Raw genomic sequence first — 17,420 nt, forward strand, 5'->3', positions numbered from 1 at the left:
GCATTAATTTATTAATTTAAATTATTAATTTATGAATGCTTGAACCAATAGTAATTCCTGATTTATTTGAATTCTGACGAATAGCAACCGCCAAAGGTTCCGATGCCATGGCAAAAAGAAGTAGAGAGAGGGGCACCCCTGTTGTGGTCCTTACACCAGGTTGAAGTATGATGAAATATAGCAATTTGTAAGAAAAGCAGTATAGGCTCATGGGCTCAGTATACAGAAGATGAATAGTTCTCACAAAATCCAAAGGCTTTTAAATCAAGAACAGGTATTGCCACTCTATCAAATGCCTTTTCAGCATCTAGAGAGAGGGCAAGAATAGGATTCTGTTTGTCTTGCACATGCCATATAATATCAATAAATCTCCTAATATTATCAGCAGAGCATATGAATAAACCCAGTCCCAATCTGTATCAACCTTTTGGCCAAAATTGTGGTCAATATTTTTGCGTCATAATTTATCAGGGAACTTGGTCTATAACTCTGACAAACTGAATCCTTATTTTAAGTGTCAGAGTTATTAGTGCCTGAGTCATTGTCCGCAGTAGAGAGCCCCTCCAAACTGAGTCCACATACACATCAGCTGAATAAGGATTTATTGCGTAGCAAATGCCTAAAATTCAGCTGTGAAGCCATCTTGGCTCAGTGCCTTACCCCCAGATAATTGTGAAACAGCATCTATAATTTTGCTGTCTTTTATAGCTGCATCTGATTTGTTTCTAATAATAAAAACATCTTTATTTGTACATCTCATCAAAACTTCAAAATGAAGTGACAAAGTGCTTCACATAAAAAACAAATAAAAATATAGCAATAAACAAAAGCAAATAAAAATACAGCAATAACAGAATAAAAGTACCAAAAGAACAACACAAAAATTGAAATAATAAAACCCATAAAACAGAATAAAAAACTGGAATCAGGTGAAATCAGGGAAGGCAGTGCAATGAAAGTATGTTACGAGCTTGGATTTAAGAGAAGCCACTGACTCAGCCTGCCTTTTTTTTCTCATGCAGAGTGTTCCAGAGCCTCGGTGCTCTTATTTCAAAAGCTCTGTCCACCTTAATCTTCAGCAGCCACTCTGGAACAGATAGAAGGCACCTGCCTGAGGATCTCAAAGTGTGAGCAGGGTTGTACAGGGATAACAGATCTGAGATATACTGAGGAGTCAGACCATTTAGTGCCTCGTAAGTAATTAAAAGAACCTTGAAATCAATTCTAAAATGCACTGGAAGCCAATGTAAAGAGGGTAAAATGGGGGTGATGTGTTCAAACCTTTTTAAACCTGTTAAAAGGCTGGCAGCTGAGTTCTATACTGTCTGTAGCCGGCATACAGTTTTTCTATTTAAGCATGTAAAAAGGCTGTTACAGTAATCCAGGCGTGATGAGATAAAAGCATGTACAATTGTTTCTGTATGTTTAAAACTTAGATTAGGTTGAATTCTGGCTATGCTCCTTAGCTGATAAAAACATGTTTATACAAGTTTTGTAATATGCTATTCAAAGTTTAAATTACAGTCAAACAAGATATCAAGATTTTTTGTTGTATTTATTGGGACCATGTACAGCATGGGTCTCAATCTCGCGGCCGCAATTGGCCCGCGGGTTGATATTTTGTGGCCCCCACCTTTATATGAAAGTTTAATGTTAGTGCGGCCCACGAGTTTTATATGAATGGCACTTTACAGTGTTGTGTGTGGAGGGTCCCTTTATTGCACAAGCTGGAGCTGAACGAACCTGCCAATCACAGGGGTATGTGGCTGTTTCACAACAACTATGCTATTTACAGGAAGAATGTGCGCACCTCACGATAGATTGTGTCGTTATTTTTGCTACACAGCTTTCAGTAAAATTCAAAGGTGAATTATTAAACCTTATTAAAGCATCATTCTGTTTATTTCAGCATCATCTCTCTGTTAACGATCACTTCATTTTGTTTTGAAGCACTTTGTAAAGTCCGTTTCAACACGAGCTCTATCAATAAATCATTTATCGTTCTTCTGATGTTTAATAATGACTGACACTTTATAGTGGTGACGATTTGCAGAAAAATGTGATGAATTAGGGGTAAAGTCGTTTCAAATATCCACAGCAGCCGTGCGTAATGATCAGCTGTTGGAGAGCCTGTGCGTAATGTGACATTAAAAAAACAGAACCAGGTGTATCTACGCCTTTATAGGTCTGGCAGATAATAACTTCCACGTTGTGAAGTGAATTAAAAGTTAATATATACGTTTTCATGAACACACTTATGTTTATCCGACAGAGATCATAAATATTGAGTGTAACAAAACACCGTACAGCTGATGCTGCTGTGCCACACGTCATATTTGATTTGACAACGCCGCTAGCTTCGCAGCGCCCTCTGCATCCATGGAGTTATTATAGAAAATAAAAGCCAATAAATAACGCCTCCATGGCTGCATCCCATGGTTTGCACCTCCATGGCTATAAACCATGGTGTCCTACTGTCCCGGCTTCATGTTCTCCACGTTTGCTCTGCAATGATGTGACATTCACGGACAAATTATTGGAAAAAATCTTTCGGGTGAATGGAATGTACTGAATCATTAGCGGAAAGAGATTTATTCCTCAAAACATTTTACTCCATAGTAAATGCCTTGCACAATAAACATTATAAAGATATTTCTTTATGATGCCATTTGTTTCACTTGTTTCTATGACGACGTTTACAACAACAAAAGCACGGCGGGTAATGAACAACCCGGTAGTAGTCGCCTTTTTGCGCCTGCTATTCTAGCCTGCGCCTGCTAAGCTTTTTTTGTGGAATACCTGATGCGGCAAAGCCTCACCCAGACTCTGCCCCCAGCGGCCCCCAGGTAATTTGAGTTTGAGACCCCTGATGTACAGTGTTAAACATAAATGAGATGAGAGTTAGCTTATAGCTAATTTTCATCTGCAGTCCCTTAGGCAGGTCATAATTAAAACATAAAACAGCACATATAACAAACAGTACAAACCAAAAAACACACAGGATACATAATACAAAATACAAAGCTACACACAATAGCACATCACATACTCTCACAATGTCAACTAGAAATTAATAATGTAAGCTTGTCAAATTAAAAGCAAGATTATTTACGTTTATGAGAAGACCATGAGATGAAATTTAGAGTCAGTGGTTACAGAGCTGAGTAGTTTTTAGAAGATTTTTTAATTTGGTTTTAAACATACTGATGGAACTGCAGCTCTTCATATCATCAGGTAGGACATTCCACTGAGTTGTGGCTTTCACAGAGAAAGCTGATTCTCCAAATGCAGTGCAATGAAATGGTATAAAAGATATTCTGGAAGATCTAATAGAACTTACTGACCAAGTATACACAAAGTCCTGTAGTGGAGGAGGGGCTAAACCGTTTAAAATTTCATAAACTACGCACAAATTTGAGAATAATCTAAAATTCTCAAAGCTCAGTAAATTGTATTTATCCAGTACCCTACAGTGATGGAAATGCATTGGCTGTTTGTCCATAGTTGTATAAGGACCCAAGTCTTATGGCTGTTTCTCCAACCCTTTGTCTTGTTTACATTTAGACTGAGACATGATTGATCAAGCCAATGTGTGATCCTTTCCAATGTAATCGTTAGCTTAGCAGCAGCTAACTCAGCTGTTTTTGCATGTGTGTACACAACCGTGTCATCTGCATACATTTGCAGTTCTACATCATGACACTGTTGAGGGAGATCATTAATATATAGGCTAAATAATAGGTGACCTAACACTGACCCTTATGGAACACCCATTGCACACTTCATGTTACTGGACATTGTGCACTGTCCAGTAACCTGTCTGGACTCAAGACCTGTCTGGTCTCAGCTTCTACTGAGACTGCTCTGCTGGCAGTTCTGAGCTCCCTGAGATAAGCAAGAGTGGTGGATAGGTCATCAGTTCTCATCCTGCTTGATCTATCTGCTGCCTTTGGCACAGCGAACCACCAGATCCTCCTGTCCACTCTCTCCAGCCTAGGCATCATGGAGAGTGATTGTTCGAGACCTACCTATCTGTCCTTCCCTCCAGAGGATACCATAGTCCCAGCATGCCTCTTGGCCTGTCTGGCTGACATCTCTGCTTGGATGACAGATCAGCACCTCCAGCTGAACCTGTCCAAGACTGAGCTTCTCATCTTCCCTGTAAGTCCAGCTGTTCATCACAACCTCATTGTATAGCTTGGTTCATCCCTGATACTAACATCCAAGTCTGGGGGAATCTTGGGGTTATACTAGATGACCAGCAGTCCTTTGCCGAACACACTGCACAAGTCCATGTAGATTCACTCTGTACAACATGAGGAGGATTCGGCAGTATCTGTCTGAGCATGTAGTGCTAGTCCAAGAGCTGGTCATCTCATGACTGGACTACTGCAACTCGCTCCTGGTTGGACTACCAGCATGCACTGTTAAACCTCTGTAGAGGATTTGGAATGCAGTGGCACATCTGGTGTCAGCTCACATCCAGTTCAAAGCTTTGATGGTTCCCTTCAAGATGAGCAATGGAATTGCACCCTCCCACACTGAGTCACTAATTAGGCCATATGTCCCCTCCCATCCATTCTGGTCTGCAAATGAACAATCTCCAGTAATACCATCACTGCCCGGTAAGAAATCATGACCTTAATGGTCAGGCACCATCATATCATGAAGAGCTCATAGTACCGTATTATCCCACTAGAACACTGCGCTACCAGAATGCAGGCTTACTGGTGGTTCCTACAGTCTTTAAAAGTAGAATGGGAGGCAGAGCCTTCAGCTATCAGGCTCCTCTCCTATGGAACCATCTACCAGATTCAATCCGGGGTGCAGACACCCCCTCTATGTTTAAGAGTAGGCTTAAAACTTTCCTTTTTGATAAAGCTTATACTTAGGGCCAACCAGGCTCACCTTGGATCAGCCCTTAGTTATGCTGCTATAGGCCTAAACTGCTGGGGGACCTCCCATGATGCACTGAGCTCCTCTCTCCTCCTCCTCCTCTCCATCTGTATGCATTCATGTAACATCAATGCATGTCACTAACTTTGCTTCTTCCCCGGAGTTTTTTTTTGTGCTTTCTCATCTCACAGGAAACCCTGGGCCGAGCCTTCGCGGTCCTTCACAGTCCTATTGGCATCCTTCCCTGGCTGCTGCTATGTCATTGTCATCATTGTTATGATTGTTGTTATTCTGTCCCCCCGCCCCCTTTCCCTCTTTCTTTCTCTCTCTCAACCCAACCGGTCAAAGCAGATGGCCGCCCACCAAGAGCCGGGTTCTGCTTGAGGTTTCTACCCGTTAAAGGGGAGTTTTTCCTTACTGCTGTCACCAAGTGCTTGCTCATGGGGGAATTGTTGGGTCTCTGTAAATTAAAGAGTACGGTCTTGACCTGCTCTATGTGAAAAGTGCCTTGAGATGACTTTTGTTGTGATTTGGCGCTATATAAATAAAAATTGATTGATTGATTGATTGATTGACTATCAAAGACAGCTCCACATGGTTTGCTGACTCCATTGGTATGTCTATAAAAAAGAGAATTAGCAAGGTAGCAATGCTAATTCTCATTAAAATCTATGCCCCAAATGATGATGACCCAACCTTCATTGAAGACTTAAAATGCAAAATTCATGATATGGGGAACCACCCAATTATTATAGGGGTCAACTTCAATCATGTTTTAGATAAAGCACTAGATCACAGTAAACCATCTACCTCTCATACCCAAAGGTCATGTCAGGTTCTAGATGGCATGTGTAAGACCTTGGGCTTGTAGACATTTGGAGACTTCTGAATCCAACAAGAGATTATACTTTCTTTCTCCACCTCATCAAACTTTCTCAAGAATAAAACAGGATATGTTCAATCAGAATCTTCTTCAATTTATAAAGTTAAAATATGAGTTCAATAATCTAACCCTGAAAGCTAAATTAGGACAAGGCAGAAAAATTTTGAGGAGGAGGAGAAAGCTGGGAGGCTGCTTGCTAACTATGTATATTAAAAAGTAGGAGGCTTTAAGTATTTACCCGCTATTATGGGGAATGACAGTACTTTGAAGGTTACTTCAAAAGATGTAAATTAATTATTTGTTATTTTTTGATAGTCTGAGTCTCTTATAAGTGTGAATGCTTTTTGAGAAAGCTGAACCTGCCGATAATCAATGTAGACCTCTCTCAAACCAAAAGAGAAATTTTTGGACCTGGCTCCAGCAATACAAACATTCAAATACTGCCATCTAATGGATATCTGTCTGAATACATTAAGCCTGTTGCTAGAGGACATTTTAAATGACAGGGAAAGTTAAGTGAAGATCATCTTACTGTTGCTTCGGTCTTATTTTTTTCTTGAGTCTGTAGATGGGTTAGGAAAAAAATTTACAAAAAGGAAACTGGATATTGCTCCTATAGATGCTGCAGGCCAGGTTTTCGAGCTGGTGGAGACTAAACAAAATCATCTGCTCCTTAAAAAGCTCCAAAAGTAGAGATGCTTTCCAATTTTACACCATGTTTATTAAATCACACAGAGATATTTTAAGTCCCCCATTGCTCATTTAATTAACTTGTCTTTTAAACACAGCTCCTTTCCTGATGACTGGAAATGTGCCATTGTCACGCCTGTTTTTAAATCTGGAGATTGCCTTGAAGCCAGTAACTACAGACCAATAAGTATACTGCCAGTACTCTCAAAGGTTGCTAAGAAAGTTGAAAAGACAATATTTCTTAATACAAGCAATTTTTGTCTACACTGTATGCAATTTGACTTTAGAGCAAATCATTCCACTGAAACTGCTACCTTGCACTTAATAGAGCAAATTAAATCAAGACTTGATCTGCTAAAGCATTCGAAACAGTCAATCATGATGTTTTAATATCGAAACTCTCTAAATTTAACTTCTCATCTAGAGTCCTCATATTTATCTAATAGGATACAATGTGTTAAAGTTTGTGACGCACTGTCCAGTAACATGAAGTGCACAATGGGTGTTCCTGAAGGGTCAGTGTTAGGTCCCCTATTATTTAGCCTATATATTAATGATCTCCCTCAACAGTGTCATGATGTAGAACTGCAAATGTATGCTGATGACATTGTTGTGTACACACATGCAAAAACAGCTGAGTTAGCTGCTGCTAAGCTAACGATTACATTGGAAAGGATCACACATTGGCTTGATCAATCATTGCTTAGTCTAAATGTAAACAAGGCAAAGGGTATGTTTTTGTCTATAACCATGGGAAAACCTCCTAACGCTGATATTCTCATCAAAGGTGAAAGGACTGACATAGTCACTGTTTTTAAATATCTTGGTGTGACACTGGAATCAAGTTTGAACTTTAAGAAACATGTTTAAAAAACTGTTCAAACCATAAAGTACAACTTAGCAAATTGTATAAATATTAGAAGCTGTCTCTCTTTGGACGCAGCCAAGATATTTATGCATGCTATGATTCTTTCCCATATGTCTTATTGCATTACATGTTGGGGGCAGGCTGGAGAAACAGCCATAAGACTTGGGTCCTTATACAACTATGGACAAAAAGACAAAACATTTCAGTCACCATAGGGTACTGGAGAAATACACTTTATTTACTGAGCTTTGAGAATTTTAGATTATTTTCAAATTTGTGCCTAGTTTATGAAATTTTAAACGGTTTGGCCCCTCCTCCACTTCATGACTTTGTGAACACTCGCTCAGTAAGTTCAATATGATCTTCCAGAATATCCTCTATACGAGATTGTACCATACCATTTTGTCACACTGCATTTGGGTAGTCAGCATTTTCTGTGAAAGCCACAACTCAGTGGAATGTCCTACGTGACGATATGAAGAGCTGCAGTTCCATCAGTACATTTAAAAGCGATTTAAAATGTTTGCTAAAAGCTACTCAGCTCTGTAACTAGTGACTCTACATTGTATCTCATGGTTTTCTCATGAATGCAAATAATCTTGCTTTTAATTTGACAGGCATACATTAGTCATTTCTAGTTGACATTGTGGGTGTATGTGATGTGCTATTGTGTGTAGCTTTGTATTTTGTATTATGTGTCCTGTGTGTTTTTTGCTTTGTACTGTTTGTTATTGTGCTGTTTTAATTGTGACCTGCCGAAGGGACTGCATAAGAAAATTAGCTATAAGCTAACTCTGGTGCAGTACATCAAATGGTAACATATATGTTTAACACTGAACATGGTCCCAATAAATAAATAAGACAATAAGTAGGTTGTTTTGTGAAAGAAAATTGGTGACTTGGTTAAATACAGAACATTCAAGTGATTTGGATAAAAATGAGAGAAGAGAAACTGGTCTGTAGTTTCCTACTTGCAATGTATTGCTTTTTGAGCAGTGGGGTTACCCGAGTCAGCTTAAAAAGAGTGGGAAATGTGCCAGGCATGAGTGACGTTTTGATGATGTGTCTAAGTGTAGAGTTGAGAGTGGGCAAGATGGACTGTAGGAGATGTGTGATAGAATAGGGTACAGGGGCAGGTGGTGGGTCTGTTTGAGAGGATGAGTTTGGAAGCATCAGTCTCATTCAGGTGTGAATGAGGAGAGTGTAGCCATGTGGGTAGAGGTAGTCTGATAGTAGCATGAATGGCTGAAGTGTGGAGAACTGGCTACTGATGGCTGCCACCTTTCATCAGAAAAGATGGCAGTGTTTATGTTATGTGTTTATGCTGAAAAACATATCAGCCAAATTCTTATGAGATTTTTTTTAAAAAAGGACCTTAACACTAAACTGAAAATCAATGTATTACTGCCTTCTATGGTTTAAAGTTTCAAGTTTGTTGCACCTCTGATACACACCTAGCATCCCTGATGGGTGTCATCAGCAATATGCTCTTTTGCATTTCAACAACAGTGATGTCACAGTGTATCATCACACCTTGAGTATACTTCTACTTCTTGCACATGACTGTAGCAGTGTCTTGCACATAACTAACATCATATCCCATCCATTGATTGGTGAAACACAAAAATTAGTGCTTTTTTGTGGTCTTCACCATTAAAATAGAGGCCTGTCCTAGCATTTTATGAATTAGCAAACTGCTTATAGTATTATAATTCAGATGCTATGGCATGAATTAATTTTTGTCTTTTCTTAGTATTTTGACTCACAATCATCACCTTTAATCACATTAATCATCATGTTGCCTGTTGCTTTTCATGTGTTTTAGACCAAGGAGAAGGCTCAGTCCCAGACTCAGGGCATTGATCTGAAGTGACCTCGACCATCGACCAGCACTCATTGGTTACCATGTCAGAAGGGTTCTCATAACAACAACAGCAACACAAGAGACAAAGAGGACAAGGAAAGAAGTAAGAGGACGGGTGATGAAAAGGAGGCAGACGGGGATGGAATGAAGAAGGGATGGAGGAGGGAGAGGTCATTCTGCAGTTGTTTATGGCAATAATTCTTACTATCAAAGGTTTTTGTTTTTGGTTAGAAGGGAAATTTTAAAGTAATGAGGGAAACATGGGAATTAGGCAAGGTGTAAAACCATTAGGTCTGGGAAACCTGATGGGCTCATTGTTTCAGCCTGTCTTGAGTGATTTACTGTTAAGTTTAGGAAACAACTAGGTGGAAATAATGAACATTCCCTGAGAGTGGTCTTAAAAGAAATGATTTGGGGTCTTTGAACTCCAGATGATGCTTGTCAATCAACCACCACGTTGATATTATCTCTCACTTATACACAGTATTAGCTGCCAATACACTCCAGTGTCCTTTAAGTCTCTTATTTTATTTCCTTCCTCTCAAATAGGTTTTGACAGGGCCAGTTGGTCCACCATGAAAATAATCTCCCCCATTTTGATTTGAGCTTGTTGTTGGAATACATTCAAGTGGACTTTGTCACCCAGACAAAATGTACATAAATTATATACTCTGCAACAGTCTATTGTGGTTTTGAGATTATCTAATTGATTAGTAGTTGTAGGTATAAGCTGGATGCAAGCTGTAGAGAGTTTGATCAGATTGTATGGTGATTCCATATCCATACCATTGCCTTGGTAACATGCCAAGTGTTTTCATCAGTTACTTTAAGGTGCTTGAAACATATTAACATCAGTCCTCTTTAACACATTTTTGAACAAATGGACCATCATCACAAAGTATGAACTATGCACTAATGTTAACTCCACACTACTTTGGCTCATACTGTACACAAGAAATCAACATACTTACTGTTTTGTACTAACAAAAAATTATAAATGTGAAAGTCTGCACAGGCTGATGTCAGTTAAATTGTGACTTTGGAAGACTAGTGCCAATTTCAAATATGAAAACAGAACAAATAGTGAGCAAGAATATGAATCTCCAAGTTTTTGTTTTCTCAGATCCCACTTGAATCTTCACACCACTGTCCACAGCACTCAAAAATCAAGAAACACTGCAGTGCATTTTGGTTTTACACTTAAAGACAAGGCACGTTTATTTGTAGAGCACATTTCATACACATAAACAATTTGTGCTTTACACAATGCATTAAAATATTTCAAATGAAATATGGCATAAAATGTTAAAAACTGTGAAACTTCACTTTGCTAAGTGTGACCATAAACCTAACAAAATGTTTATTAATGGTTACGACATCAAAACTGATAAATCAGTCAGACCACTGTATCAGCAGATGTTGACTTATTGTCAGTGTTTTGGTTTCGGCATATATGGTGGCCTATAAGTAAGAATGTGGTGGAACACAGCCACAGTTTCCAGTTTTTAGAAGCGCACAGCAGAATGCTGCCAGTCCAGTAGTTAAAATAAATAATAATTCTGCTTTATTACAAGTCTCTTATTTCCGAAGTTTTAGCCATCCTTCTCATCCTGTCATCATCTTTCTTGGCCTCCTTCAGGTTGGAAACAAAACCCCAGAGTTAGTCAATCTTATATGGAAGTGAAAGCAAAGAAGAATGGTTAAATTATTACTGTCCATCGTAAACATTCAACACAGTTCACTATGAGTGAAGAGAACTGGATACTGTGTTCCAAGATGGTGCCCCATTCATTTCTATGGTAGTCCTCCTTGGGCACACACGGCAAAAAGGTTTGTCAGGCTTCTGTGTTTTTTGGCCCATTGAGCATGGGCATTAGACTCCTTCTCTGGCCAAACCAACTTTCTGCTAACTCCTCACACATGAGTGGCAAGAAAATAATTTATTGATACAGCTCTATGAGACTTTTGGCCCAATTGTCCCAAAATCTGTTGATAAGAGTCATTCGGGGTGTTTGTGATGCTCAGAAAAATGTACTCAGCATTTTACAGACATTCTTTTTTAATTAAGTTATATAATTTTATTTTAATTGATAATTTTAATAGATTGTATAGAGGGAAAATTATTTTTGGGTCAGTGCGCGTCACATGACCTGTGACCATTTCTCCAAAATCACCTTCCAGCCTTGAGACAACTTTCTGGTTCAACCTTGTTCACTTCTATAGTGATGTCAGCATGTTTCCAGATGTGTGTAACTAACCATCCTTTACCCTTTTCAATGTATTTTTCATGCCACAATTCAAAACGTGGAGAAAAGCTTGATATGCCTGCCGTGTATAGTTATGGTTCCTAAGCTGTGATTGGACAATCACTGTTCAGGGGAGGAGTTCAGCAGTGTAATGTTATCATAACTTATAGAAATGATACCCAAATTTCAAAGATAAGTACCAAGTCATAATAAACAGGACTTATCATTTAAGAAAGGAATTGGTTTGGCTGTCACAATTATAGAATATAGTTTTGTGTACAATACTAATGATGAATACATAATCAATATTATTCAGTGTTATTAGAGTCATCAGACAGTGAAAGCTTTGACTTTGCAGTACGTTTTGTTTTTCTTTTTTTGTCATTTGGAAATGTTTTTGAAATTTCTGTTTTATTTTGAGCAACCTTTTCAAATGTATTTTATGTAATCTTTTATTTATACACTAATTAACACAGTCTTGCCATTGTGATGACAAAATAGATATCACTGAGCAAGGAACCTCAAATTTCCTGATTTATTTGATTTTAAGAGTGTGTGTTTTCAGTACAAATTGTAGAGTTCACCTGTAAGTCACATGATGTGTTCAGTGCTGTGAAATCTTTCACTTTGGCTTATCTGGGATTAAGTGTCTGTAGGTGGAGCTGTTGGTGTTCATGATAACTAAACTCTTCTTCTTCTGTTAATTCAAACATTAAACACAACACTTCCTCTTTGACCAGCAAAGTTCCTGTTTTTATGAACAGGCTGAACCAACATCTTTGCTGCATTTCGAATTGTATACTTCTACTTTTTACTTTTAGTGGATACTGCAGCTGCCCTTACAAAGTACATACTGTTGCATGCGGTATGCATACAATCGGGACATACTACTTCATCTGTCATTGCACCTTCTGTCGTTGCACTGGCTTCCATCACTGCACTGTCAAATGTGCTGTCATTGGTCTGTGCTCTCTCCGTCAATGTGATCGCACAGAGCATTGTGGGTCAGAATAACCAGAAAAGCATGCTGGCTTGAATACTGCAAAATGCAACTGGATATAGTAGGACATCCTGATACTTTTGGCACACTGCATTTGACATACTATGTATTGGGACATACTAAATATTTTTTCTTGCATACTGAATAGTATGGTAGTATGCACCCCTTCTTTAATCAAAAACTGAAAAGAAAATTACATTTATAGGGTTGATATTACAGGTGAAATTACTGTACTCATTAATCCTGTGTGAATAGATTTGTTTTTAAGAGAACCCAAATGTACAAGTGTTCCACATCTGAGTCAAGAAAAATCAACTTGCCAAACTCCAAAGCTAAACCAACAGGTTTTTGACCGTAAATTATATCTGTTTTGTTACTTTTAAAAAATGTACATAGTCACATGTAGCACAATAAACATCTCATTCTGTGCATTGTAAAATGTAAAGATTAGCAAGCAATTTTATTATCTGGCAGTTAAATTATTGGTTATTGTTGATATATTTATTGATTTATTGATTTATTTATTAGGGTTCACATCCCGAAGGGGTTAGGACCCATCTGCGTTTGTGCTGGTTCTAAGTTTGTGCTGGTTAGGGTTCAAACCAGAGTTAGAACCCTTATAAGTTTGTGCCAGTTTATTAGTGTAAATGCTGAAAGCTAATAACAGTGTGTAACAAGTGTGTAACATTTCATAAAATTCTACCAAAAGGGGGCACTAAAATAACTTTATAACATGATATTTTTGCAAATATGTTGTCTTTAATAAAATGAAACGTGGTACACAAGTTCTCCATGAGAATCTGAACGATATACTGAATCATGGCACCATTAGCCCCAACTTGTGGTCATTAATAAAACACCACCATAGTAATTACTAACTGCCATATCTATCACATGTAATATGCCATGGTAACAAAATTCTGCAAAATTGTAAAGATGGGGATGCTGAACAGGTGTGTAATATTTTCAGCAATGCTTTGCGATTAATTTGAGGAAATGCATTTCCAATTATTTTTATTCTTCCGTACGTTTTTTTGCAAGCTTTCTACTCCACACTTTGAGCTACAAAAACCATTCAAACATCAAAATGTCCAGCTTTTTAAGGATATTTACGCTATTGCTTTTCTTTTTTCTAGCATAATATAGTGATTTTATATAACATTAAAATTTATAATGGAAAGTCTATGAGGGGAATGTTTGAAAGCTAATATTTCAAAAACTAAAAGTGCTAGTGTTCAAACTTCATGGACATGTGTCCTATGTGAAAATGCTTAACATATTGAAAAATGGGCCCAACAGCGCCAGCATGTGGTCAGTTATTACAAATTTTATATTTTGGCCAATAACTCATGAACCGTGAGGCCTATCTAAATAATATTTGCACCTTGTATTCCTTGGATGATGTCAAAAAGACTGATATAGGCCACGCCCATTTGTGCCTAAAAAAATTTCCGCTATTTTGGATTTTTTGCCATTTTTTGCTTCTGTTGGCACATATTTCATCCAATCTTAACCAAACTTGGTACATGCCATATTTAGATGACCGCAAACAAAGCTTATATGTTCCTTTTTTGGCATCACTTACCATTTTTCTGTAATTGGTTACAAAACTTTTGAAGGCATGGTCTGTACTCAGTGAGCCATGACTCTTCAATACTGAATTGGATTGTAATGAAGTTTGGGAATCTTGTACATACAGCCACATAGCCACACAAGTGTGTAGCATGTCATACAATTCTGCCCAGAGGGGGCACTAAAGCAATGTTATAAGTTGATATTTCTGCAATTCTGTTGTCTTTAATGAAAAGAAATTTGGTACACAGGTTCTACATGACAGTCTGCATGACATACTGAATCATGGCACCAATAGCTCCACATTGTGGTCATTAATAAAACACCATAATACTACTTATTAACTGCCATATCTCTTAAATGTAATACATCATGGTAACCAAAGCTCGCAACATTGTATGTATGGGGATGCTGAGGAAGTCTGTAGTATTTTCAGCAATGCTTTGTTTGATTTATTTTAGCTTTCAGCTTTCACACGCATTTTCCACAGGAAATGCATTTCTAGTTATTTTATTAGGGTTCAAAGCCCGAAGGGGTAAGAACCCTTTTTAATTATATGCCGATTATTACTATTAGTTTTCTGCCGCATTTTCTCAAATTGCCGTGAGCTAGAATGAGCAAAAAACAAAACTTAGCACAATAACTGGATATGATGTGCACGTGCTTCCCAAGAAATATAAGCCCAAACGGCCAGATGGTGGCGCTTTAATTTTGACTGATTGAGCTGCTTCCTTCTGTTGAATGCAAAAAGGTTTGAACCCGTGAATTGCAATTGGATATATTTATTATCATATAAACTTGGCACAATAACTTGAAATCATGTGCATGTGCTTCACAAGAAATATGACCCCAACTGGCAAGATGGTGGCACTGTAATTAAGGTCCCAAAATTCAATTTTTGAAAGGCCCCCTCACACCATAAGTACGACTGACTTGAAATTTGACACACGTCCAGCTCAATGTGTTCTACAAAAAAGCATATTGGACCATAAAGTCTGCCATGATGGATTTTTTTCTAATTTACATAATGTGAAAAACAGTAATTTAACATCTGCTTTTTGGATTTTTACTCAATCATCGCCAAATTTGGTATAGAGCTTGGGGGATAGAGATACACATTTCTATTATAAATGAGAAAGATCAGTCAAAATACAGGGCTGCCATCAATCAAAATATCTTTGCAAAGGGCAGGGCTTAGCAAATATTGGCCATAACTCATTCACCATTTGTCCGATCATCATAAATCTTTGTACATAACATAGGAGGCGCCACAAATGCTACAAACATGTTTCTGAAAACCCGGTGGACAGAATTTCACCAAAATTGGTGTGCATGCTCTGAGTGCAAGTATTAACCAAAATCTGAAGGGCCATATTGATCAGTGCAAGTGGGCATGGCTTATCACATATTTGCTCATAACTCAAGATGCCTTTGAGTAATCCTAATCAACTCACTGGAGACATCTAGCCCTATCTCCTAAACGCGCACCCCAAGTTTCATTCAAATCGGATGAAGTGGGGAGGAATGGCAGAACTTTGAGTTTGCAATTATTGAAATGCTGCAGGCTTTCTGATGACTCAAGTGTGCGACTGGTCTCACTCCTTTAAACAGAATTAAACTAGCTGAACTTACTTTGCTCACCTTTGTGAAGCCTGAAACCCAATCATTTTTGCTAGCAGCTTTAATTCTGGAAGATTGAGCTGCTTCCCTCTGTTGAGTGCTGTTGAGTGTTTGAACCTGCAAATTGCTGCTTGCGGCTATATTTATTATTATTATTAGTCCTCTGCTGGGGCTCAAATTGCCATGAGCAGAAATTAGCTAAAACTACAAAACTTGACCCAATAACTGGAAATGATGTGTGCTTCACAAGAAATATGAACCCAGTCAGGCAGATGGTGGCGCTGTAATTTAGGCCCTAAAATTCAGTTTTGGAAAGGCCACGCCCCCCACACCATATGTCTGATTGACTTGAAATCTGACACACAAGCTCAATGTGCTCTACAAATCACCTCTTAGACTATGAAAGTCTCCTTTGATGGATTTTTTGCTAATAAGCATAATGTGGAAAATATGCGCAGAGTGCACAATTATTGAAATGCTGCAGGCTTTCTGATGATGAAACAATTGTGCAATTGGTCTCACTCCTTTAAAAAGAATTAAACTAGTTGAAGTGACATTGCCCACCTTTGTAAACCTGAAACCCCATTGTTTTTGTTTGTGGTTTTAATTTTGGAAGATTGAGCTGCTTCCTTCTGTTGAATGCAAAAAGGTTTGAACCTGCAAATTTCTGCTTGCGGCTAAATTTTATCTATGTATTTACGGGCTGCTTATAATTTCTTTTGTTATATGATGAAGACATGATCAAAATATTAGTGAAAACAGTTTTTAGAGCAGTAATATTGTTCAGAGAGAGACAGAGAATATTAAGTTGCTTCTGGAGCTTTTCATTTTTTGCAGTGTGTGTGTTTTATATGATACAGATGTATGTACCTCAAAGCCATGGTTGAGTGAAATGATATTCAAAACAACTTCTTTGTGTTGCCATGGTTTGTTCTGATAATAACTTAATGTGTGATGTTGTATGTGTTGCTGTCTAAATGTGACGTTCTGTGTTGGAAAAATTAAGAAATAAAACTCATCTATAATTCCAGTATGTGATGTAGCAGTAGTATTTATGAAACCATTTAAAGGGCAATAGAACTGTTTTTACCAGTTTATTTTCTCCTTTTAGATTCATGTATGTTCAGTATCCAAAGGAGTCTCCACTTGAGCTATTTATCAGCTAACTTTCACTGAGCAACAGTGTGTAACAGCATAACCTGGGTAAAGGTCATGGTTTGGTGTCAACAAGTCCTCCTAATTAAACAACAAAAAATTACCTCCTTCAAAAAAAGCCCATATGAGCATTTTCTCATCTGACACTACTGTCAACAGGATATAATGTGTCCTTGTAAAACTGTAGCAAATGACAGAAACAAAAATTATTTGATGAGTATTTTCTGATTGGACACCTCTAGGCTTCAGGTTTGGTCAAGTGTAGGCGTAAAACCTACTTGGCTAAGGGAAGGAACATATTTTGGTCAGAAGAAACCAGCACTGCTATTGGTAGGGAAGAGGATGTAAACAGTGATCTGTCACATGCTTTGATGACACAACCATCTGTGTCAGATGGATCTAAGTATTAAATTAACCCGAACTGAACTGATTGCATCAGTTAGCAGCACTGAACCAATAACTGATGCTATTGTTTTCTTGTGAGGAAATGTCTCTTGCGTCTAGTTGTAGCCCTGCACAGCCAAATACAGGTACAAGAATCATGATAATGGTCCATTTTTTAAAATGTCTTTCTTTTTTTATTTTTCTTTGTTTTTCTGAATTGTTTTATTCAGGAACTGTAGTGA

The 17,420-nt window shown here is 38.0% G+C and overlaps 1 protein-coding gene across 1 annotated transcript in view; it reads left to right on the forward strand.

The window, feature by feature from the left end:
* Positions 1–16,669, forward strand: part of LOC137193363 (uncharacterized) — a 40,638-nt gene extending 23,969 nt beyond the window's left edge. The window contains exon 9 of the mRNA XM_067604615.1: positions 9,163–16,669. Coding sequence (XP_067460716.1) covers positions 9,163–9,210 — 48 coding nt within the window. The 3' untranslated portion in view covers positions 9,211–16,669. The remainder of the gene's footprint in view (positions 1–9,162) is intronic.
* The last annotated feature ends 751 nt before the right edge of the window (positions 16,670–17,420 follow it).

This window comes from Thunnus thynnus, chromosome 12, assembly GCF_963924715.1.
Source record: "Thunnus thynnus chromosome 12, fThuThy2.1, whole genome shotgun sequence".
Taxonomy (NCBI): Eukaryota; Metazoa; Chordata; class Actinopteri; order Scombriformes; family Scombridae; genus Thunnus; species Thunnus thynnus.